This window comes from Argopecten irradians, chromosome 13 (genome assembly GCF_041381155.1).
Source record: "Argopecten irradians isolate NY chromosome 13, Ai_NY, whole genome shotgun sequence".
NCBI classification, from domain to species: domain Eukaryota; kingdom Metazoa; phylum Mollusca; class Bivalvia; order Pectinida; family Pectinidae; genus Argopecten; species Argopecten irradians.
In genome coordinates, this window is record NC_091146.1 from 30,458,113 (window position 1) to 30,483,913 (window position 25,801).

Genomic DNA, 25,801 nt, shown 5'->3' on the forward strand with positions numbered 1-25,801 from the left:
GTTTGTAAACATGACCCAAATTGACCTACTATACACTCGGCATGCATAGATCTTTCGGTAACTTATCACAACAAAGAAGTATTGAGGTAAAATCTGATCGAGTAGATCTTTATAGATCGATGTGAAAAACTGATGTTTGTTACCGATCAAAATGAATCTTTATTTTTAGTGCAAATATCACAAATATCTGAAATTTTGAAAATTTTGTTGGATAAGTATAATGATTATCACAATAGGTCATTATCTCCTGAAGGCATCACCGTAGTTCATGTGTCATGGGGTCATTACAACAGGTCACGACCTTTCGGGAAGGGTCATCACAACAGGTCACGACCTTCCGGGAAGGGTCATCACAACAGGTCACGACCTTCCGGGAAGGGTCATCACAACAGGTCACGACCTTTCGGGAAGGGTCATCACAAGTCACGACCTTTTGGTAAGGGTCATCACAAGAGGTCATAACCTTTCGGGAAGGGTCATCACAAGAGTTCATGACCTTTCGGGAATGATCATCACAAGAGGTCATGACCTTTCGGGAAGGTCATCACAACAGGTCACGACCTCCTGGGAAGGGTCATCACAACATGTCATGACCTCCTTGGTTAAACTTTCATACCAGGCGTGTATCATGATTTTAGATCGCGCTCCATTACAAATTCATTTGATTTAACCTTGCTTATTTCAGTGATAATGTGGGTTTATCAGATAATATATGGTCTGCGAATTAAAAGTAAAGACGACAACACGATATACTATTGAAATCATTAACATTGAAAAGTATTGGTAACGGTACCTTTAAATAATCTTATGTTTATAACTAGCATTTTCATTTTAATTTATTATGACGTAAGAATCTAAACATAACCTGTAACCATCATTATCAATAGTTGATTTTCTGTAACAAATAAATTTTAACTGATTTTAAATTATCAGATAAAATATAAATAGTCGGATTGTAATTGTATACAGCATTAAAGCCGATGAGAACAGTCTTTCAATATCACGCTTTGTAAATATGACCCAACATTGACACCATTCGTTCTTTGTCTGCTGATCAACTGTGTGTCTGTTTATGACGTCATTCATCAAGGAAGTTAAATACACGAAAGTAGATCTTTATAGATCGATGTGAAAAACTGATGTTTGTTACCGATCAAAATGAATCTTTATTTTTAGTGCAAATGGAAACACAAATATCTGAAATTTTGAAAATGTTGTTGGATAAAAATAATGATTATCACAATAGGTCATTATCTCCTGAAGGCATCACCGTAGTTCATGTGTCATGGGGTCATTACAACAGGTCACGACCTTTCGGGAAGGGTCATCACAACAGGTCACGACCTTCCGGGAAGGGTCATCACAACAGGTCACGACCTTCCGGGAAGGGTCATCACAACAGGTCACGACCTTTCGGGAAGGGTCATCACAAGTCACGACCTTTTGGTAAGGGTCATCACAATAGGTCATGACCTTTCGGGAAGGGTCATCACAAGAGTTCATGACCTTTCGGGAATGATCATCACAAGATGTCATGACCTTTCGGGAAGGTCATCACAACAGGTCACGACCTCCTGGGAAGGGTCATCACAACAGGTCATGACCTCCTTGGTTAAACTTTCATACCAGGCGTGTATCATGATTTTAGATCGCGCTCCATTACAAATTCATTTGATTTAACCTTGCTTATTTCAGTGATAATGTGGGTTTATCAGATAATATATGGTCTGCGAATTAAAAGTAAAGACGACAACACGATATACTATTGAAATCATTAACATTGAAAAGTATTGGTAATGGTACCTTTAAATAATCTTATGTTTATAACTAGCATTTTCATTTTAATTTATTATGACGTAAGAATCTAAACATAACCTGTAACCATCATTATCAATAGTTGATTTTCTGTAACAAATAAATTTTAACTGATTTTAAATTATCAGATAAAATATAAATAGTCGGATTGTAATTGTATACAGCATTAAAGCCGATGAGAACAGTCTTTCAATATCACGCTTTGTAAATATGACCCAACATTGACACCATTCGTTCTTTGTCTGCTAATCAACTGTGTGTCTGTTTATGATGTCATTCATCAAGGAAGTTAAATACACGAAAGTAGATCTTCACATTCGTTTGGGTATCACTATCATGACGTGTGTTTATTAGTTACCGATCGGACGGATTCGTAAATCTCACGTCGACATCAAATTTACAGACAGCAAATATTTCCAAGAAGACATTAACATTTTTTTCATTTTTTTATATTCGACATAAATGACAGGAGGTTATTTTCAGTTTGTGTCTGTGTGAGTTTTGGGGCAAGAGAAATCTTAACCGGATGTAATTAGATATATACTGACGTTTGTTTATTAGTTACCGATATTATGGTTTATACTACACTATATCAACAGATGTTATTAAGTCAGCATTTCATCATAAGTCGGTATTTTCCAAGAAGTGATTAACAGATTTGTCAGCATGAGAAGACGGACGTTCATTTCAATTCGTGTCTGAATGTGTGTTACAGCATACGAAATCTGGACAATGTAAATAACATTCCGAGTCTAGGACGGAGGAAAACCTGAATAAATCCTAATCTGGAAATGAATAAGAAAATTGGATTTAATCAGTTTACACTGCGAGTGTGAGGTGAATATACTCTTGTTTACTTACATTTATGTACATATATATAGTTATTTTACACATCTTGACGACAACTTGGCTTGATATGACGTTGATCAAAACAAAACGTTCTCCAACATAGACGTTTCTGCAGCAAAACCAGCAAAATGGCGACAGCATATATACCTATACGTTCGAAAGGTCAAACAACCTGTCATCATCACAAGGGCAGACAACTCGAATTTTACTGTAAAGAATGCATGGAGGTGATTTGTGTAAAATGTCTTTCCTCAATTCACAGCAGTCATCCAATTTGTGAACTCAGTGAAATCATTCCTCAGAAGAAACAAGACATTAGAAACTTTATTGACCGAACAGAAAACAATGATTTGATACAAAGTGAAAAATACATTGCTTCAACTGATACGCTTCTTAAAGACAACGACATTGTGTTTGAGGAACTGTCTCACCAATTGATGATGCAGACAGAGAAATTAAAACAAGACCTAGACAATCTTACAGCAGAGACACTCTCACTTTATCAGAAAACAAAGGATGACAATGCCGAACTCATACAGAAATACAAACAGGACCTTGAGATATACGACAATCAACTGAAAGAACAAATGACAGATTGTAAGTCAGCACTTCAGCAGGGATCTCACATTGATATATACGACACAGAATGTGAAATAGATTCCAGAATACATCTCCCTGTGACACCTGTATTATGTAAATTAAATGTCAGCTTCACTCCAAACAAAAACCCTCAAGGTCACCTGGAACAAGCATTAGGAACAGCTATCACCTCAGGTCAAGTTAATAAACCCACGCGTCAGGAACAATTTTCGGTCAATATCATCGTCAGGGGGTCAGACACAACAAACAAAACAGATAATAAAGGGAAGAAAGCAGTGACAAGGACCAAACTACTGACAGAGGCCAGGGAAGTGGAGGAGGTGTGGTAGGTCTCCATCTAACATTTGGTTCTATATGTCCTACCACTGATAACCAGGCATGGACCAGTGACTACAGTGACACATTAATTCTCCTGGACATGAAGGATAAAGTGATACGGGAGGTCACACACAAGGCTGGGATCAATGACATCAGTCTATCACCTACAACACAAAGACTGTGGGCCTGTGATAGACACAACAACATCCTGGAGCTGGTGTCAGGACAATTAACTAAAAGGTTTAGAACCAAGGAGAAACCATATAGTATATGTGTTACAGCAAGTGACTCTATCATTGTTGGTATGTCCAAACATATCTCCAAATATACCACACAAGGTCAGATGGTGCTCACTACAAAGACTAGATGGAGATGGAAACCATTAGTGTGTACACCATACAGGATCACAGAGTGTCCTATCACTAACAATGTCGCAGTGATTGATCACAATTATGAATTGTATGAAGAAAACAGACAAGTTGTTGTTATGGATTCTCACTTCCAGAAACTGTTTGTATACAGAGGTGACATCCCCAGTACATATAAACAAACACCACAAACAGGAGGTAAACCATTTGACCCCTGTGGTATAATGTATGATAGTCAGGGGAACATCATCATAGGAGACCGTAAAGGTAAGGTACTAGTTATCAGTGGTGATGGTGAGGAGGTCAAGGTCATACACACAAGCAAAAGCTTGGTATGGGCTGTAGGGGCGAGTAGAGGTGATTTACTGTGGACAAATATTGGGAATAAAGTAAAGATGTTACAGTACTACAAGAAGTGAAGACCTATGATTAGTACTACCGGGTGTTATGATTGTGGCAAACTCTTTGTATATAGTTTACTACAAAGCGGTGTGATATAAGACTGGGATATTGTTGTAAAATAAATGTGAAAATATTATCTTACATTAACTGTGAAACAAGTGATACAGTTATTAGACAATTCACTACAAAACAGATGTGGGTGTACGGAAGGTCTTAAAGTCGCAAATAACAAGAGTTCATGCATGTATGTATAATTAACGTACTCTAATTTTTTTTTTGTTTCTCATGTATATGTTTTTTCCTTGTCATGAAAAGACTTAGATTTAGCATTACATATCATCTTGGTGTTATCATGTTCTAATTTTTGTGTACAATTTGAAAAAACTATGTATGGATCTTTTTTGGCTCTCAAATCCATAAGTTTTAAAACTAGTTCTTATTTTTGAAATATTAAGTAATCCCCGATTTATTTGTGGTAAATATTTCTAAATTTACAGCTTGTAGCTTGGTAACCATGCAAATTATTCATCAATTAACTCATTTTTGTTTCATATGTTTTGATAGATTTTAGCTAAGACACACCAGAGTAAACACACTTAATATTTATTAAGAATATGAAAGTGCCTCCGAAGTTAATCTTAAGTTAAATCTAAAATATTTCCCTTTTTTAATCAGATGAATTAAACAATGTCTTTTGTACCATCATACTATTTGCCACATTGAATTGGGAGCCATTAGTTTAAGGTGACACATTACGACTATAACACTCTACTTCTGGGTTACAAGTTCAAATCCAACACATAATAGGGCAGTTGCTAGATACTGACTGGTGTAGGTTGGTGGTTTTACTCTGTGTACACCTACCCAACTTTCCCTCCTAAAGTGATATAACGTGTACATAGATATATTTTGGAGGACACATATAGTATTAATTTTCGTCATAATTAATAGATAGTGTTTGCATATATAACGTGTAATTTAATCTATTGTTAGTCTAGCAGGCTTAAATACTGTATTTTGTGGTCTGTATAATGTCCTGTTCCCATTTGTAATTAGGCACACCCCAAACTGGTTGCCACATCTCCCCATTTATTTTACAGATCAACAGTACACGAATATATGAAACTGCAATGATGTAATAATATTGTAAGATTCATACACATAGCAAGAAATCATTTCCTTTGAGAAACACTGAACTTTAGGCATCACATCATAAAATTCCCTTCTCAATTCCCATGACTAAGAAATAAACAATGATAGCAATTTATTCTGATCACCCATGTAAACATTTAATACCGAGCTTCTTTGCAGTCAATATGTGTTACACAATTTATTTTATTATATTATAGGAATATAAATCAAAGTGTTTCGCTGGTATCGTCTAATAAAATTTTTGAAACACAATTTTTCAAATGTTTTATGATAGAAAGTGTATACATTTTATGTCGTGTCTAATAAGCCATTGTTGGCTGTTTTTTAGGTCATGTGACCCGAAGACTCGGAATGATCTTTAGTCATTATGTTTCATTGGTCGTCATGAGACGTCCGCGGCGAGTGAACTTTTCATTCAAATATAGTCTCATCAATACCCGATTGGTCCAGAGTACTGATATAAGACCTGTAACTAGCTGAGATCAAGTGTTGCTACGTTTATTCAAATGAATGGCCTTGACCTTCATTTAAGGCCACAGGGGTCCAATAGTCTAAAATATTTCAAACAACTTATTTTTAGTAACTGAGATGCTTAGTGACCTGATACTAGTATTGGATCTGTAACATTCTGGGCTACAAAGTTTGCTCAAATAAATGACCTTGACCTTTATTCATGGTCAGACGGGTTTAAAAGGTTAGAAAATTTATATTTGGTGATTTTATGTAACTTCCTATGCTTTACATGTTTATAAAACCATTGAATCTTGAATCCTGGGAGGAAATAGAATACCTTGAGGCATGAATGAGTTCGGTTCTTGGCCATGACGATTCAAATGACCTTAGAATCTGATGGAATATTCTACATAGAAAGTTTACGTTGAGATTGTATAACAGTAAAATCAAAATGACACTCAATCTTATTAGCATATTAAGTATATTCTTTCATGTAAATATATAAAAATAATTGTTTAAATTTTGGAAAGCAAATATTTCTTATTCAACTGTTAATTAGATTTAGGCCAAAAAAAATGTTTGTTTAGGGTTACATTGGCAAAAAAATAGGGTCAGTCGGTCGGGAGGATTTGTTTTTTTTTTTTATTTTAAAGTGTTTTTCACTTTAAAATGATGGCCGGAACCGGAGTCTGAGATCGAAATCCCGACTTTTTAATATTTTTCTTAGGAAAGTGGGGGAAAAAATAGGGTCGGGGTAAAAAATTTGGGTCGGTCGGGTAACTCTAAACAGACTTTTTTTTGGCCTTAGTGTTTTATTTTATTTTCTTAACCACACATTGTACATCATAAATTTTTGCTTATGACAAACTCTTTCTTGTGCTGGTACACTTCATTTTTTGTAATTAAACACATATAGAGTCAAACCTGTCTATAACGACCACCAACAGGTCAGAGGAGAAAATGTCTTTATAGTCATGCAGTCTTTATAAAAAGATTGAATTGTATTCAAATTTGTCATTTGGGACCCCAGACAAGTTGTCTAATCAAACAGGTGGCCGTTATACAGAGGTGGTCGCTAAAGCAGGTATGACTGTACACTGAATTGCCAACCAATCTTGGTGTTTTGAGCAAATGTCTTTTATGTTAACTTGTTTGAGAACAAATCGAAAATATATATCTTTGTAAATAGAATCTTTACTGCAATTCAAGTTTTTTATATTATTATTGAAATAATCCTTGGGGGAAGGGATACAGAAACATTTTGGCTAACAATGCCATGTAGTAGGTAAATCCTATAAATCGCTATAGAGTTCTGCATAAGATTGTCAGTGGCCCAGAAATAAATTTTTCAGAACTGTATATAAATTTTGGTGATCCCCCGGGACAGGAGGGGCGGGGGCCCAATTTGGGAATCGCTACTTGCCACTGCATTGTAACTCCAAATTGAAAAATCCTTGGGTATAAATTTTGGATTGACCCCCTTTGAAATTTAGGTAAATCCTATAAATCGATAGAAATGTAGGACATTTGGTTAACAGAATTCCTATAATTTTTGGCTCTTTTCACTGTAAGAGGTAAATATTATGGAAATGTTTGGAAAATGGTATTAAGTAGAAATAAACATATATAAGAAATATCATTCATATGCTTCGTATATGAAATTATAATTCTTAAGGAACTAAATATGACTGACAGGTCTGTATATACTAAATATGACTTGAAATTTCCATATTTTTTTTTTTTGTAACACAAAATGTGTGTCAGAGTCACTGATTTGGGAAATTTAGACATAGATTTGGGAAAAAAGAAATAATATTGGGAATGGGGCAGAAATTCGGCCCAAAATATTTAGGCAGGAAAAACACTGGAATTTCATGACACATTCATGTAGGCTCTTATTATAACACAGAAATAAGCAGGATAAAATGTCTAATTGTCACAAAGACCGTCTCTGTGCAATAAAATACATCTTGCTAGGACCCAAAAATAGGGTAGCTAAAAAGGTTTGGTATGCCTTAGACTCCCTCTAATACTTGGGTGCTAAGCAAGGAAGTTTGTATCCACGTCCGAGTCCCTGCCTCCAAGTATTATATGACGATAGCTTTCTAGACTGTCAGTCATGTAGGCACTAAGACTGCTTATTATCATAAAAAGGTCAAATCCCCCTGAGGTCATCACATAAAGCCAGGTCATTGTGGGGTCATGACAACATGTACAGGTCATCACGATGACCTCTCTTCTGGGGTCATCACAACAGGTCATGACCTCCTGGGGTCATTACAACAGGTCATGACCTCTCTCCTGGGGTCATTACAACAGGTCATGACCTCTCTCCTGGGGTCATTACAATAGGTCATGACCTCTCTCCTGGGTTCATTACCACAGGTCATGACCTCTCTCCTGGGGTCATTAAAACAAGTCATATCCTCTCTGCGGGGCTGACGACAGGTCATGATCTCCTTGGTCAATATTGAAGGTCAAATCCTTCTTGGGTCAATACCTCAGGTTAAGTTCTCAAGGGTCATCACAACAGGTCATAACCTCCAAGGGTCAACTTTGTGGCTTGATAAGAGGCATGTACCACTGAAAATAATAAAAAAATGTTAAAGAATTACAGGAGCGGATTGACAGACTTATTGATTCAATATTGAATTTTTACAGTTTTTACAAGACCTACATGACAATATATTGGTGAACAAAGAACTAATTAACAGACACATGCACTGCATTTGTTTAAAGAGCAATACTGCAAACATATATAATTCAAGACATTAAAAATTCTAGCACAAATTAAAAATGTTATACTACCATCACAATTATACGTAAGTGTAACTATTTAAGCAATGGACTACATTAAAATGGCAATTATGGGAGTATTAATGCCAACTAGACAGCAACAAATTCAACATGTTGAATTTGCCAACTGAATGCAGTTCAATGCATACAGAATATTTACATTTGCTATTATAAGTTTTTGTATCTATAACAAATGTTCGAATAAACAATTTGTTATCGTCAACAGCCACTTGAACAGCAATTTTCCGTGATCACTGGCAAGACAATTCTGATGTCACAATTATAATGATGTCATAATGTACAAAGCACAGTTCATGGACTGATGAATGCCAACTGCGCTTTGTAAGGTTACATAGTGGGACTGCTATGAAAATGTAGATATTTGTTGAATAGTGTAAAATGTCTTGCTCAATCGAAATGCACCAAAATATTGTTCCTACCAATATATTGCTACTCCGAAAATAGGTATGTTTGCAGTATAACATACATACTGCAATTACTGAATGTGTGTGTGATCTATAATTTTGTGGTTTATTTACTCAATATCAGTGGTGAAACATTATTGTATGCAGTAATGTATAAACCAATTTTGTAGCTTTTATATTTGACACTGTTCTACCGTAACCATGGAAACTACAAATTTAAAGTTTCTAATCAACATACATTTCGTTGTTATACAATATTGGAAACACAGGGACCTGGCACGAATTTTCAACAAACAGTATGTATATAGATATATTATAGTACTATAATACATACGTTTGTATATATGAGTACTGTTGGTGAGAAATTCGTGCCAGGTCCCTGTAATTGTTAATATAAAACTAATGATACATCACAGTTTGTATGATTAACGTTAACTTGATTATGTCTAGTTATAAATGAAGATTATTTTGCAGTACTGATCAGTATACATCATTCATGGTCTAAAACGAAAGATATTGTTGATATTTGACATTTGATTATTTATAGTGTAATCATTCTGGTTACACTATAGAACTAATGCAATACAGGACATTGACTACAGGCTTATTAGGCTCGAGAAAGCAGAGTTTATTTTAAGATTATTGTAATATAATTAATTCCTACCTCTTGTCCCATCCCTGCCGTATCACGACCCTCTGTGTTGAACGGTGGCTTTAAATATCCCCTAAAAAGAATAAATTTTCTGTGATTCTATCAATTTTACTTTGAATAAGATATATTTGTGTACTATAAACCAACTTACATTCGCGTGCGATTTACTTTCATGAATTCTCGAAAATTAATCTCCTTGAATTAATATACATATATGCATCATGTTATTGAGAGAAATTATAATTTAAATGTTAAATCCACGAATATCAATTTTCGTGAACTTGTTTTGAAATGGAAATCCCAAATTTAACAGTAGCGAAAGACCATTGGTTTTACATTACATGTTTCAAATGGCTAAACAGTATAACACAGTTATAACGAACATCTGTAGAGCCAACAAAATCACTTAAGTTAAGTTTGGTATACATATATACACATAATATAGACATTGTAAAGGGACTTTGACAGGGAAGAACAGTACTACTAACATTACAATGTTAACAATTGTTGAAAACGATTTACATGTTTTACTGGAGATTGCAAAGACAAGAGAGTGTCGATCTTCAAAATGTATTTGTTAAATTATCAGTCATCTTGATATTATATCCACCCCTGGGCCATCCTCAATACTCCAGGGGTTTGGATCACCTCCGATCTCTACACCCCTGAACTATCTCATAGTAAAGCTGAAGGCAGTTCAGAAGAAATAGTCTGAACCAATCACAGGCCAGCAAAACTTTCCTTTGAAGACTGCAGAGAGAGCGACATCCAACTTCAAAGCCACACATGTACAGTCAACCACAGTGTACCTTTTATACGGCTCTTTTATTGTGCATTAAAGGACTTAATTACCTATTCTGTTCTGTTTCCTCCAGTTTTATTGTGAGATGGTCCTAGGTGTAGAGATTGTAAGTGGTGTATTGAGGATGGGGTAGACATAACGTCAGTGATAATAACCCCTGGAGTATCGAGGATGATCATCAGTGTGAATATGTAACAACTTGTTATAGTGTAATACCATGACAGACACAGTATTGCACTGGTGGCAGTCATTTATATACTACTCACTAAACAAAAATCAGCAAAATAAAACGAAATATATTAGAGTGGCATGTTTGAACATACTTTTAAGAAATGGTTTTGTGTTACTATGTATGATCTAACATCTGTAGTTGTAGCACTCAGGGTGCTAATAAAATAGGCTGGGTACAAATACTGTACCGTATTTGAGCCAATCAACACTTCCATCCTTATAAGCACCCTCCCCTTTATTGAAGCTATAATTTCACTCAACTCGAAATAAATGCAGACTAAAAATCTAAAAACTGTCAATACTTATCAATTTAATTTTATTTCTTTTGCAATTACATATTTTATGACTTATTTTAAAGAGATGCTACTCCATATGGTTCTGTTGATCAGTGCTCCCTTATTTTCTCATTAAAAAAACAAAATGGGTCGAATATGGTAATGAAAAAAACTTGTGAAAACTCCTTGAAAAGGTCAATGTAATTATGACTAAGCAATATTCTTGACTTACCTAAAATGTGTCTTTACCAGATCATGAAACGTGGGAATACACTCCTGGAAACAAGAGATAGAAAGAATATATTAGTTAATAGTTAACTCTGATAAGAATACTACACTTCTCCTTGGACCCCAAATAAACCATTTTAATCAATAAAGCATGGAAATAACAACTTTTTTCCCCGTTCACAGAAGAACTCTCACACCATTTTCCATATTTAATAATTTTATTATTTTTTTAGACAAAGTTACATCACTCTCCATAAAAGATTATTCATCCACATTCATTCAAAATAAATTAATGAAATAAATACTTATATAGTTAATATTCAGCATTTTGATTTCTTTAATAAGAAAAATAATAACAAATGGTATTTTTCTCCAGTTAACTTATAAAAGTTACTTACATTGTACCATTACCAACATTTAAATGTTTGAGTTTCTAATTTTCAAAGACAAAAATATTTAAGATAATTAGTTGCATCCTGAAAAAATTCCATGTCACAATGTCCTATATGGAATGAAGTACAAAAGCAAAATAAACAAGATCTATTTGTGACAGGTGCCATCACATAAAGTTTCCCCAATCTCCACTGAGCCTAATTTGACAAGAGTGACCTCCCCTGAATGATGATGTGAAATTTTACCAGTAAATAAATTTTGTCAAAGAAGAAGAATAAAAAAACGGAGTAAACACAATAAGTTCCCCAATACACTTAATTACCTTATATCACTTTTTTGTGTTAATTTGACATATCTTGTTCAAAAGATGTATATGATTTATGCTCTGTCAGCGGTGGAGCATCTTTAAATCATAATTAAGCTGTGTTTTTCATTCACAGAGAAAAGTATACATGTATTTTCTCCGACACCTACGGGTGTAATTCTGTATATACATATTACAGAGTTATTTGCCCTTGCTGGTAGAAATTGATTAAGAGATCATTGTGTTTGCGAGCCTATCAACGCACTTTTCAGAGAAAGTTATGAAAGTTTTTCTCACAAAATAATGACATCATAATGGATGCCTATCCACAAGGGAAGTAACTCTAATATGCAAAGACAGAATACTGGTTTATTTGATGTTATACACTCGTTCTGTCTGGCTGTATTGCGCATGTTTCATAAAAAAAATAAAAAAAAAACTTCTAACTTCTAAATAGTACTGTAAGTTACTTTGGTGAATACTAGCTGCAATATATTCCTCAACTAGACAGAACTTCTCAATCAGTTGAGTGACTGACTGGTAACCCAGAGGTCACGAGTTCGATCCCTGGCAGAGAAAGAGATTATGTTTATATCAAATCATGCGTTACACAAATGTGTACAGACTTACCAGTGGCGGCCTCTGATGCTGACAGACGTATGTAAACCACCGCAGGCCCGCGGCTACATGTGTAATCTCATCAGAGTAAATCACCTTCAAGACATCTACTGATTTTGTGTCCTTCTGCGAGGCAAATTTTGCTAAAGTCTTAGGCTGAACATCTAATCCCCTGAAAGATAAAACTAACCAAGTTATAAATCTCAAAACTATTTTTATCATCAAATTAATATTTGCTGTTACAGGGCTTCATATTTATTTGTTAAGCAACCTGTCAAATAAGACCACTTTTCTAGGGTCCCAAATGACCAATTTCAACTCAATACAGCCTTTTGTATAAAGGTTATATAATTACCTGCCTAATAAAACCACTTTTCTAGGGTCCCAAATGATGAATTTCAACTCAATACAGCCTCTGTATAAGGACCACCTGGCTATAAAGACAATTTCTCCTCTGTCTCATGGTGGTCATTATAGACAGGTTTGTGATCTCCTGATAGTTTCATGTGCCTTACGCTATTTATCACATGGCTGTATCACATGGCTGTACGACATGGCTAAACATGCAGGTCAACTATGCTATACCTGGTAAAATGTCTTCTGTACTGTAATATCTTACCTAGCTTCATGAACCATATGGACTATAGCAAGTCTAGCCAACAAACTGTCCTTGGTTTCCTTTGCAGATTCCCATAAACCTGTAATAGGAGATAATATTCAACATAAACATCTTAATTTATAAGAATCATGATACCATATGTAACTACATTCCTGGTTCAAAATTAAACCATTTCCCAATAGTTCGCAGATCATATTTTCAGTCAAAGCAAATTGTCCAGTAACTGTAAAGTCATAAAAATATGGATTTTTTTTTTTTAAATTCATTTTCAACAACATTTATTTCAATTAAATTAAATTGAAAATAGATTAAACTACAGGAATGTCTATGTAAGTTTCTCTCCCTGAAAATGTCATCATCCCCTCGAGATTGAACAGTGTTTTGATTATGTTAAAGGTATATTATGAAGACAATTGGATATAGACATATTCAATGTAGAGCGTTGATATATCAAGTATATGAAAATAACCGCCTTTACAGTATTCACATACATAAACCATGTCTAAAAATACCTTTCCTGGGATCTCAATTTCAACAAAATTTAACTGTGTATAAAGACCATTTAGCTCTAAAATTATAAAACGTATACATCTTTCCTTTATTCCTTTCCACGCCGACAAAGCATATATATAAATACAAAAATTCTCCGATAAACATAAAAAACATATAATATATGATAACTTATTTTGCTTTTGGTGCATGTGCAATCAGGACTTCTAGTAACAAGAAATTTTTCAGGACAAATTAAAATTATTTTTTATATTTTTATCTTGAAGTGAAATGAGAAGCTCAAACTTTTCATTGGTGGTTATTGTATAAAGTATATTTTGAAGTAACTTTTGTAACTGAAGAAAAAATATTATTTGTGCTCCTTTTTTTGATAGACTAAGCGAAAATATACCATTTGTCAGCGGTGGAGCATCTTTAAATTATTTTCAAAAATTAGTTTGACTAATGCTAAATACAAATCTGTGTTGAATCAATTTTACCTTTCAATTATATCATGATGCGGATCTCTTGTCAATATATATTATTAATCAACAACAGGAAGCAACTTTCTGATACATCACAATTCCAAGATAAGGATTGCTACCTAAATAATTTCAACATTATTAGCATCATATCTTTATGTTTAAAGGTCCACTACCTTAAATGGGAATGTAAAACGAAATCGATAAACTTACTGTTAATACTACTTTTATCATCACCTTCTGTACAATTTAATCAAAATAATTAAAATGTTAGTTTTCATAACGCGGGTCGTGTTATGTTTCCCACCGTTCGTCCTAAATACATGCACCGCGCGGTAGTTGACTATCACTGCATCAGACGGAAAAAACAGCGAAATGACTCTCCACTGTTTTCATATATTATGTAGGAAATCTTGCATATGTTTGGTGATGTAATCTCATCTTAGGCAATCGGTATATATTTTCTGATGTTATTTATGAATTTTTAAGAAACATTTATGTTTTGCACCGGAAAGGTAGTGGGCCTTTAACTTTCTTTACTTCCCATAGTTGTCTCCCTTTATTATCCAACCTTTGCTGTGTGTTCCATTTGTGGATTCATACCAGTTAGCTAAAGTGACATGGGACCACACGTTTGGATTTTTCTCATGAAGGCAGCACTCATACATGTATGAAAGATAGGCTTCCAAAAAAAAAGCCAAGTATTTTCTGTGTTTCTTTGACAATGCAATGGAAATAACATTAATACCTAAAAAGTTAATTTCAGCATGCATTGAAAAATATATTCCATGTAATTTCATTAGATATAAATACTTTCTGTATTGTTTACATAACAAAGAAAACATTTTGATGAAATATGAAAAATCGAGTCCGCCATCTTGGATCGATATGGTACGCTTCAGAAAACAAACAACTTGTACTGATACAGTTATGGTGGTATGGCGCGTTCCATTAGAGATACAGCAGATTTCAATTGATACAACTGGTACGAATCTACAAATGGAACGCACGGATAGTATCAAGTGTATATGTAGTAATTATAAGTGATACAATACCATTGTGTACCGTCAAGGCCCCAAAATGGCTGTCCAATTCCTTCAATCTGTCTGAGAGCAGTAGGAAGTGCTGAAATTATAAAACATGTTGATTTAATTTACTGTATCTAAGATATGACAGGGATCAAACTATGACTATATAAAGTTCCGGAAATAACGATCATCTAAGCGTGAGATTAAAATGAGGTGTTCAGAAACTGGCGTTTGAGGTTACTTTGAACGATTATCAAGACTTACACAATATTGTAAAATAGGCAAAATGGTCTTCATAGCCAGGTGGTCTGTATACACAAGTTGTTAAACATTGTACATTTGAGACTGTAAGTGGTCTTATTGAGCAGGTGGTCTTTATATAGAGGTAGTTGCTGTGAGGCAGGCTATACAATTATATATTTATATTCAACTTGACATTTTTATATGTATATTCAACTTGACATTTTTTTATATGTATATTCAACTTGACATTTTTATATGTATATTCAACTTGACATTTTTATATGTATATTCAACTTGACATTTTTTATATGTATATTCAACTTGACATTTTTATATGTATATTCAACTTGACATTTTTTATATATGTCAATACATTTTTTTACATATGTATATTCAACTTGACATTTTGTATATGTATATTCAACTTTGACATTTTTATATGTATATTCAACTTGACATTTTTATATGTATATTCAACTTGACATTTTTATATGTATATTCAACTTGACATTCAACTTGACATTTTTATATGTATATTCAACTTGACATTTTTTATATGTATATTCAACTTGACATTTTTTATATGTATATTCAACTTGACATTTTTATATGTATATTCAACTTGACATTTTTAACATGACATTTTTATATGTATATTCAACTTGACATTTTTATATGTATATTCAACTTGACTTTTTTATTGTATATTCAACTTGACATTTTTTATATGTATATTCAACTTGACATTTTTTATATGGTATATTCAACTTGACATTTTTATATGTATTATTCAAACTTCAACTTGACATTTTTATATGTATATTCAACTTGACATTTTTATATGTATATTCAACTTGACATTTTTATATGTATATTCAACTTGACATTTTTTATATGTATATTTCAACTTAACATTTTCATATGTATATTCAACTTGACATTGTTATATGTATATTCAAACTTGACATTTTTATGTATTTGTATATTCAACTTAACTATTTTCTATGTAATTCAACTTGACATTTTTATATGTATATTCAACTTGACATTTTTATATGTATATTCAACTTGACATTTTTATATGTATATTCAACTTGACATTTTTTATATGTATATTCAAACTTGACATTTTTATATGTATATTCAACTTGACATTTTTATATGTATATTCAACTTGACAAAGTATTTTTATGATGATGACAAACCTTAGCCTCATCACATGCAACTTTCACAAAGTCATCAAAGAATGCTTTTGGGAGTTGTTGCCCTTGGATGCCCGGTATTTGGTCAGTCTGACCAGTGTCCGTGTGGGTGGAAAGATCCCTGAAGCGAGACACTATGTCCCAGGATAAGTCTATCGCCCACTGCTCTATATTGGCCAGGGAATGTAGGTTGGAGATCCGACTGCTCTGAAGAAATCAAAGAAATGGTACAGTATAAAGTAACATAGTTATTTTGTAGAAAGATAATATTAAGTTCTGACTTCATCAAATGACATACATATACTTGGTTTGATTGTTAAGGAAGTGTCAAGATAATATATGTGGTGGAGGAAACACGGAGTACCCAGACAAAATCCATCAACCAGCAGTCAGTACATGGCAACTGCCGCACATGGGATTCCAACTAATGCACCAGAGGTTGAAGCGCGCCTGTGGGTAATTAGATATGTTGGGTGATCTTAATCACTCAGCCATCGCAGCCTCAAATGACAAACAAAATCACATCTAATATCCAGAGACCAAAGTTGTATATCATTTTTGTATATGTCACTACTAGAGTATACATATAGCGATATCCATAGGCTTTGTCTGGTAGGAAATCTGTTGTGATATCAGGTCAGTAAATGATGAAGTGATTAATGTACATACAAATGTTTGACGGAAGGATTCAAGCATTCACAGCACGATACGTTGGATGTCTTTGCTGGATTTTTGCAGCTCTTTCACTTTTGAATTTTTTTTTCTTCGAAATGTAGTTATGTTATCAGGTATATATCAAGCTTGTGTTCATTTCATATGAGATTTTACTAAGACTTGACTCAAGTATAAAGATTCTGCTTGCCTTTAAGGCTCACAAAATAATAACAAATCAATATTAAAGAATTGTTTCATAATCTCACATAGATAATCACTCATTTAAGATCACATAAAATATACGTGATTTGATGAAAGTTTTTTTCTGTATCATTGGATTTACAATTTGCTTAAATAAATAATTTTCTTTTTGTTTTCTTTATCAAATATGTAAAATCATGTTGAATTCATACTTTCTATCTAGGTAAAACTCTGAAGATCATTATCTAATTTTAATTTGAACTTCTCAAGAATTCATCCCTTTTAACTCATTCACCTCTCCAGACATATTTGAACTCTTCTTATTCTTTAACTAGATCAGTCCATTATGAATTTCCAGGGGTCAATGTGTTAATCAAACTTGACCCACCTGTGTTGCTCCCTTCCCACGTTTCTTCTCCTTGCCGGGAGCGACTATGCTGAGTTGAGGATCGCGAGACGGTTGGTCGGGTGGGTAATTATTACCTATCTGAGTAATCTCCCCTGATCTCCAGCGTTCTCCTATCTTTAAGGGTTAGGTTAGCCTGTAACAGCAGTAATCAATATAATAAGATAATTTAATGTTTCAAAATTAAAGTCAGATTGAGAGCAAATTAAACAATTGTTACAACAAAGGACTTTGAAATAAATATACACCAGTTATATTCTTTTTTTTCTAGAGCCTTAAATTTTAAAATTGGGAGGTGAATATCTGCCTGCATCAGCACGACCTTGACAGAAATGGAAATTTTAATAGATAAATAACATTTTCCCATTTTTTTTTTTTTATAAATTTTTGTTTGCTTACATTAGTAATTTTTGGAAGCGACAACTTTCAATTTGTACGAAATGACTCTCAACGTTGATAATTCATGTATAGCCTCATTGTCAGAGACCCTTGGTTGAATTGCTCTTTATGCTCTACTACACTTCTTACAGATCAAGAGTTTTGATGATGCTACGGAAGATGATCCTACTTGTCCAAGACAATGAACCTTAACAGCAAGGGATACACAACTTGTTCTGCTAACTAAAGGGAAATAACTCACTTTTTTCCTCAGGATCTTAAGTCCGTAAAACTTTTATGTCCCAATAAGTTTTAATTGTTCTGCTAATTAACTAAAGGGAAATAACTCAATTTTTTCCTCTGGATCTGATGTCTGAAAAACTCGAACGGCTGAATAAGTTAAATTACTTTGGTTAGTTTAGGGGAAATATGTCTCTTTTGTTCTCTTGATCTGAACTCTATAAGACTTTAATGGCCCAATAAGTCAAACCTGATCTGATAACTAAAGGGAAATAACTCACCTTTTCCTCCGGATCTGAAGTTTGTAAAACTTTAACAGCCCAATAAGTCAAACTATTGTCATTCTCCTCAACTGAATCGTTCTTAGTATTATCAGCTGGACCTGAAATAAATTTAAATTTAGTGATAACATATTGTACAATTTTATTCATGAGGGATTTAATACTGCTTTATTCCTGGTCAGATATACTTCTGTAAACTTCTAATACCCACATAGAAAGAATGACAAATATAGTTTAATATACTAAATAATGTTTGAAATTGACAAATACTCAGACATTTCTCCCAACTGATAATTACAAAAGAGGAAACTGCAAAATTTCCTCTTGCGAAATTAAACAGCAGTACAATACATCAATAGTTTAGAGCTTCAGAATTGGGATGGAAATAATTATAATAAATTTCTTTTCAAATCAAATCACTCAAAAGTGTGAAATAATTTTATTCATTCCTGAATTTTTAAAAACATTTATTTCATTCATTAAATTATACTCATTTCTCCCATCAGTCACTGATTCGTTACCGGTTTTAGGCGTGAGAGATTTCTCCATCAACCCCTATCGTATGACAGATTGCACACACAATTTTATGGAATTGACAGTTCCGGTAAAACAATTATGTATTTTTTTACGTCATGAATTCTTGCAGTGTAATCATGACGTGCATTATCGATGACATCATCATTATTGTAACACAGTTATCAGACTCATGTTCATTTTATGGTGAGAGTAGTTTGTTTGATGCTGTCAAATTTTTTTTTTTTTTTCTTCATGTCATGTTGACTTATAGGCCCACTAACTTTCAGAAGCAAGAACCATAAGCTTTTTAAAAGCAATTTTAACATATTAAATAAAACTGATATTGATTGCAGTAAATAAGGTTACAACACCAAACTAACGAAAGATTTCCTGTGTAATCTATGTTAACAGTGATAGTCACCAAAGCAGTCGGAAACAAAATATGACACGCGTTATGAAAATTATAATTTCATTTATTTTATTTTAAAGATGCTCCACCGCTGACAGATGGTATTTTTTCGCTATCAAAAACAGGTGCAGACGATTTAGTATTTTTCTTCAGTTGCAAAAGTTACTTACTTTACACCATTACCACCCTTGAAAAGTTTGAGTATCTAATTTTACATTAAGTTAAAAATATGAAAAATAATTAATTGCATCCCGAAAAAATTCTGTGTCAATATATCCTATATGGAATAAGTACTAATTGCCCTTGCACCAATGGCAAAATAAATTATTTTATATTATTTTTTGTGTTAATTAGACTATATATACACGATTAACACCAATTATTGTTCAAATGATGAATATCATTTATGCTCTGTCGGCGGTGGAGCATATTTCTTTGTTTAGAATGTAATGATAAGTGTAATATCTATGTTATGATAATAACTTTTGTGACTATTATTAGAAATTATATAATCTTGTTTCACTTTCTGATTTTTAAAATTAAATGTCGTTATGAAAGGTATTGGGCCTTTAATCAGTAAAATGAAAATAATTAATCAATTACTACATTAAGCTTTGGTAAACACCTAGATTTATAGACCAAGAAAAACCATAGTAACTGCCGTTAATAATGTTTTCTTGTGTCAATAAATCCACGTATTCACCTCAGTGAATCTGTATATAGTACAATGGTGATTAAGAATGGAAAAGGTATTCAAACCAACCTGCAGTTGGTTGAGCTGATTTTGCCGGGTTTAATGAGACGTTCCTGTCAGTATAGACATAAACCTGACCCTCTACCATTTCTACTTGGTATGTATCTTGCTGAAAGAAAATCAGAGGTTTTCAATCTCTACCACTACAATCTGATTATAAAACCAGATCTCCATAGGGTCTGGTTGTTCAAATGATTGTGATTCACTGACATGTAACACAAATGGTTTGTCAAAAATGTATCGAACTTAAAAATAATTTTGTCAGTATGCCATTCTGTACAACTTGATGAGAATGCATCGGTGTCTTTTTTTCTAATTTTAATAGTTCCAGAGAGGAAATTTTAAAAGGGATACTACTTAATTATTACAGTTAATGAAATCAATTTTACTGATTGTAATGTCACTCACTACTAAACCAGAAGACGACTGTCCAGTTTCTAAGTCATAGTCATATGAATGCCATGGACAAAGCACTACCCAGCGTCCATCAATGTCTTCAATGTCACCTTCATCAAGGGGACCACCTAAAAACATGAGATTTATCAGTTACGATGTGTGATTATTATAGTAGTTCAGAATTAATCCCTATTTAGGTATTTTTTCCCAGTTAACACTAACAGACTCCATTCTCATATAGGCTGCAATCTTTTTTTTCACTATTTCCTATCGCCTGTGACATACGCGAAAATTAATTGCACACAAAAATAAGTTGGTTTAATTTAGCCCAGACTGAAGGACAAACTGTATTTTTTATGTTAAACCATTTTGAGATGAAGAGGTTTGACAGAGTTTACCTTCATGTGGACAGGAGGCGTCTAACACAAAGAACTGTTTCCCATCCTGGATATTGACCAGAACTAGATCGTCTCCTTCCTCTGTATACAAACTGAAATGGAAAATATAAAATTTAATTTATGATGTATAACAGCATGCAGTGATTTACGGGACTTACCTGGACAAGTCATGGACTCATGATCACTTTCCTGCAACACTCACCAAAAATTTTGAGAACCCTCTATATTTCTTTGTAATGGGACTAACCAAAACTTTACTTTTCTTACATAATTTACTGCTACAACATCAGCATATTTTCTTTCAATTAAGGTTTTTATTTCAGTTTTTAAGTGTCCTCGGGGCTCAAAGGTCTAAAATTTATGAGTCCAATACCAAAATCTTTGGAGTGTATTTTCATAAAAGTATACTTAACATAATACATGTATATATATGCTTATATGAATAATTCATGATGTTGCAGTACTTTTATATTAATTCACTTTCCTATCATAATGCTATTTTTGTGTGTTTAGCTGACTTCAATAATTTTGTATTGAATTTATATTTTTAATTAACTTTCATATCTAGTCACAGGGACCCTGATCATTTTGATATAAGAATCATCAGCACTTTTAATTTATTGCTTTAGACAACATGTGTCAGGGAAAACCATTTTTCAATCATCGATCCATAGACATGAAAACCAATATGTCTTCACTGATGGGTCTTTATAGATAGATTTGACTTCTTTAAAATTTAAATGGTTCTGTGAACATAGAATACTTACCGTCTACATTTTAATTTCTTCAGATGACCAACATCTCCAAGACACTGCCAGTTACTTCCCTTTACAACCGTCTTCAATGCAACAACCAAATCTTTTTCAAATCCAGAATCCATAGTAAAGTTCTAATTATATATCATATCAAGTTAAATACAATCGATTTGTATTCATATCCTTTCTTTTTTTAAAATCCATACTCCATAAAAAATTTCATATCAATGACAGATCATGGGGCCATATCAATTCGTTCATCAAAATCCTGAAATGAAATAACACACATGTAATATTTTGCACAATTTGATTTAGTGTTGGACCAATTCTCGATTATAGTCGATGATCGATCAAGACCATCGATTATGAAAGTCATTAATCGATTATTAAAATGGGACATAACTTGTGCTGATTTTGTACTGTTCTGAACCTTCATCATTATGTGTATATTTGGTGCAAAACCACATTTCAAAATGTCTTAAGACATGTAAGGTAAACAATAACCTTAATTAAAAAAAATACTTCTTTGTACTGTTGGTTCATAGGAAATCTTTCTAAAATTCTTCAGAAAAGGAAAAGGTTAAATATATAAATATAGGAAACTTTTCTGTTAATGATATCCGATTATAAATTCAATAATTAGTAGGTTGTCATAAACTTATCATCGATTATGATTTTACAACCGATTCCCAACACTAATTTGATTAATGCCCTCAATAAACATTCATCACAGATCTTTTAACTTGGAGTACATGTGCATTTTTTCTTTTTTTTTGCCAAGAATCAGTAGATATATGCTAATCCACTACACATTTGACCCACTATACATCAGATATTGAGGATTCCACTTACACATATATATATATGCAAAGGATATTTTCCAGAAGAAAATATGCGAAAAACTGCAGTATTCGAATAGGCAGAGAATGAAATTCCTAATTTTCCACCCCTCCCTACATGAAAACAGGAAAATATATATTGTTTCCTTCACTTGATAAATACATAAATGATTTACACTTGAAACGAATAACATGTATATAATTTTCGAAGTTTTTGATTGATTTTTGATTGATTTTAATCGTCTACTTTAGATACTGTCAAATTGTCTGTTACGAAAATACAGGTTATTTCTTCTGAAATGGAGATGGGAACGACATTTAGATTGTGAAATACATAATTGTGTATTGAATAGAAAATAAACAAAAAGTTCAGTTCTGAGTTGGCTCCATTATTCCAACAAATTGCACTTTGGACTGTGTCAAGGTTCGTCTGAAAACAATTCATAAGAGCGCAGCTCTACTAACCATAACACATGTGTGAGCATATAGATTCCAATACACTCCCAGTACCCCTTGGACTTTGAAATTGTGTCCCGCGGGAAAAGTCTCGCGCCTCCATGTAGGCAGCCATGTTTTAATTCTCTTTATCAGCACGACGAGATTTGAAATTTCTGTACTAGACTGAATGTGTTATCAGTATACGCTTTAAAATTACTGTAAGTAGCTTTAATTTACACATATACAAGAACAACGCAATAAATATACTGGTCCAATATATACTGTGTATGTTCTCAAGCGCACGGCACCGTCAGCAGTGACGTCACAAAACCTGATGCCAAAGATGACGGCACAGATTCGCGTGTTTTTTGAAAGCATGGCATGTTGCCAAGTTTTCTCTGCATCTGATAAAAACAAGATTGAAGTATATTGAACTATTCCATTTGGATTGTTTTGAATTCTTTCTAACTATCGATAGTATTTGCATGTCAGTGAAATATTTTATTGTTAATCTCGTAGAAAAATATAGACAATATAGAGTTATAATGAAAGAATGGATTAACTGCTGCGCTCTCAGATAGGCTTTGCCTAAAATTATATTAATCTTTTACATGTAGCTGCGCTCTTCTAAGGCTTTGCCTTAAATTCATATTAATGTTATAATCTTTTACATGTAGCTGCGCTCTTCTGAGGCTTTGCCTTAAATTCATATTAAACGAACAACTACATGTATGCCCTACCAGTCAAACCGTAAAATCGAAAACGGCCCTGTCTAGAAAAGCATCTGTTGGTGTGTCAGCTATTTACACAACAGGTACGTGCATTGAGAAGTACCATAACATTTCGAAGCTTTGACTGATTTTCATTTTGGAAGCTGGCAAGAACGTGAAACACTCAGATACTTAATTACCCAACGATACACTACGTACGTGACTTGAACGGACGATCGCCGGTCCGACCACCATCTTTGTAACTCTTCTGTAAAAGGAGACACTAAAGTATCAGAATGGATGCGTTCGATTGGAAAACAGGACCGTTTTCGTTTAGAAAAAAAAAATAGATAAAAAAAAAGTATTTTTAGTATTTTTCTGCGCGTCGTAAACCTATGTTCGGAATAACCGTTAAAACTATGTTCAGCTACAAATCTTCTATAGAAGTACCTACCCTATCTTTTGGGTTTTAAGATTAAATATTTTTTTAATGCGCTAAAATGATTCATTTCAGTGCCTAATACTATCAGAAAATCATTCAATTAATGAGAACATATATCATTTTAATAGAAATATAGGTATAGATTGCACCCTTTAATGTATCATTATATAAGCCATATAGGCCTAAGGATATGTGATTTTCTTGGAAAAAATACTACCCCGGAGTAATTTGTCTTTTAGATGACAACTTTACATCAGAGATTTATTTAAATCTCTGTTTACATGGACCTTTTTTTAAATTTTGAATATAGTTTTCTAATATTGTGTGCTAAAAAGTTGCTAAATATTTTTGGTGTACAAGAACTGGACGTGGATGTACCATTTTGGTGAAAATTTGATATTGCTGAAAATAAACCTCCCAATTTGGCTACTTTTTGGTTTCAAGAACATGTAAAAAATATTTCGAACTTTTAAGTTACATGTGTTCAGTCAAAATTTGCGGAAATGTATACTTTTGAGAACATGATATCGGTTTTTGAAATTGAACATTAATTTGATATAGTTTTGGACCTAAAAGGGAACCCTGGTGTATACCTCGGGATGGCAACATTAAATCATCCCTAGCATAGGCCCCTGGGGCCTTTTGAATTTTTTAAAGGTATCTTACAGATTCCCTGTCATTTAGCCCGAGATGCTCTGGCCCTGACACCAGACTTAGACATTATGACAGATAGATGTCTGGTTTAGGGGCCCTAAACCAGACATCTATCTGTCATAATGTCTAAGTCTGGTGTCAGGGCCCTAAACCAGACATCTACATGTATCTGTTATAATGTCTAAGTCTGGTGTCAGGGCCAGAGTATCTCGGGCTACCTGTCATTGTACTACAAAATGCACCTGGGTTTTGTTAAATTGGTTCGTGGGCAAAATTCAATGGTAGGTAAGCTAATCATGCTTTGCTAGCGCATTATGAAATGATTGTCTGCAAAGCTCTGGCATCTGTATAGACCATAGATGCCATAGGAAGATAGTTTATTGCTTATATTTACATTATCAACTCATTTTAGGGTCTCTGCATTAACATTGTTTAAGCTAGACCAGGCAAACCGTCTTTCAACGACGACTTAATACACAAGATGGAACAGCCATTTTGACGGTGAACAGTTGACGTCACCACGTCAACATTAGTGACGTCATAATGGACACGTTTTGGGTGTCAGTTATACCGTCATATACATCAC

At 33.5% G+C, this 25,801-nt stretch overlaps 2 protein-coding genes across 2 annotated transcripts; one reads left to right on the top strand and one right to left on the bottom strand.

The window, feature by feature from the left end:
• The first annotated feature begins 3,682 nt into the window (after positions 1 to 3,682).
• LOC138305799 (uncharacterized) lies at positions 3,683 to 4,369 on the top strand. The gene has a single exon (XM_069246065.1). The coding sequence runs from the start codon at positions 3,683 to 3,685 to the stop codon at positions 4,367 to 4,369; it is 687 nt and encodes a 228-aa protein (XP_069102166.1).
• A 3,872-nt stretch (positions 4,370 to 8,241) lies between these two features.
• Positions 8,242 to 23,927, bottom strand: LOC138305455 (uncharacterized). Its single transcript, XM_069245690.1, has 14 exons — positions 23,437 to 23,927; positions 22,145 to 22,400; positions 21,378 to 21,469; positions 20,992 to 21,107; positions 20,593 to 20,692; positions 18,887 to 19,005; positions 17,988 to 18,122; positions 16,748 to 16,951; positions 15,327 to 15,396; positions 13,301 to 13,379; positions 12,694 to 12,853; positions 11,371 to 11,414; positions 9,843 to 9,903; positions 8,242 to 8,540 (listed from the first exon to the last, which is right to left on the bottom strand). Exons 2-14 carry the CDS (start codon positions 22,255 to 22,257, stop codon positions 8,508 to 8,510), a joined length of 1,326 nt encoding a protein of 441 aa, XP_069101791.1. The 5' UTR covers positions 22,258 to 22,400; positions 23,437 to 23,927; the 3' UTR covers positions 8,242 to 8,507.
• Positions 23,928 to 25,801: the final 1,874 nt, after the last annotated feature.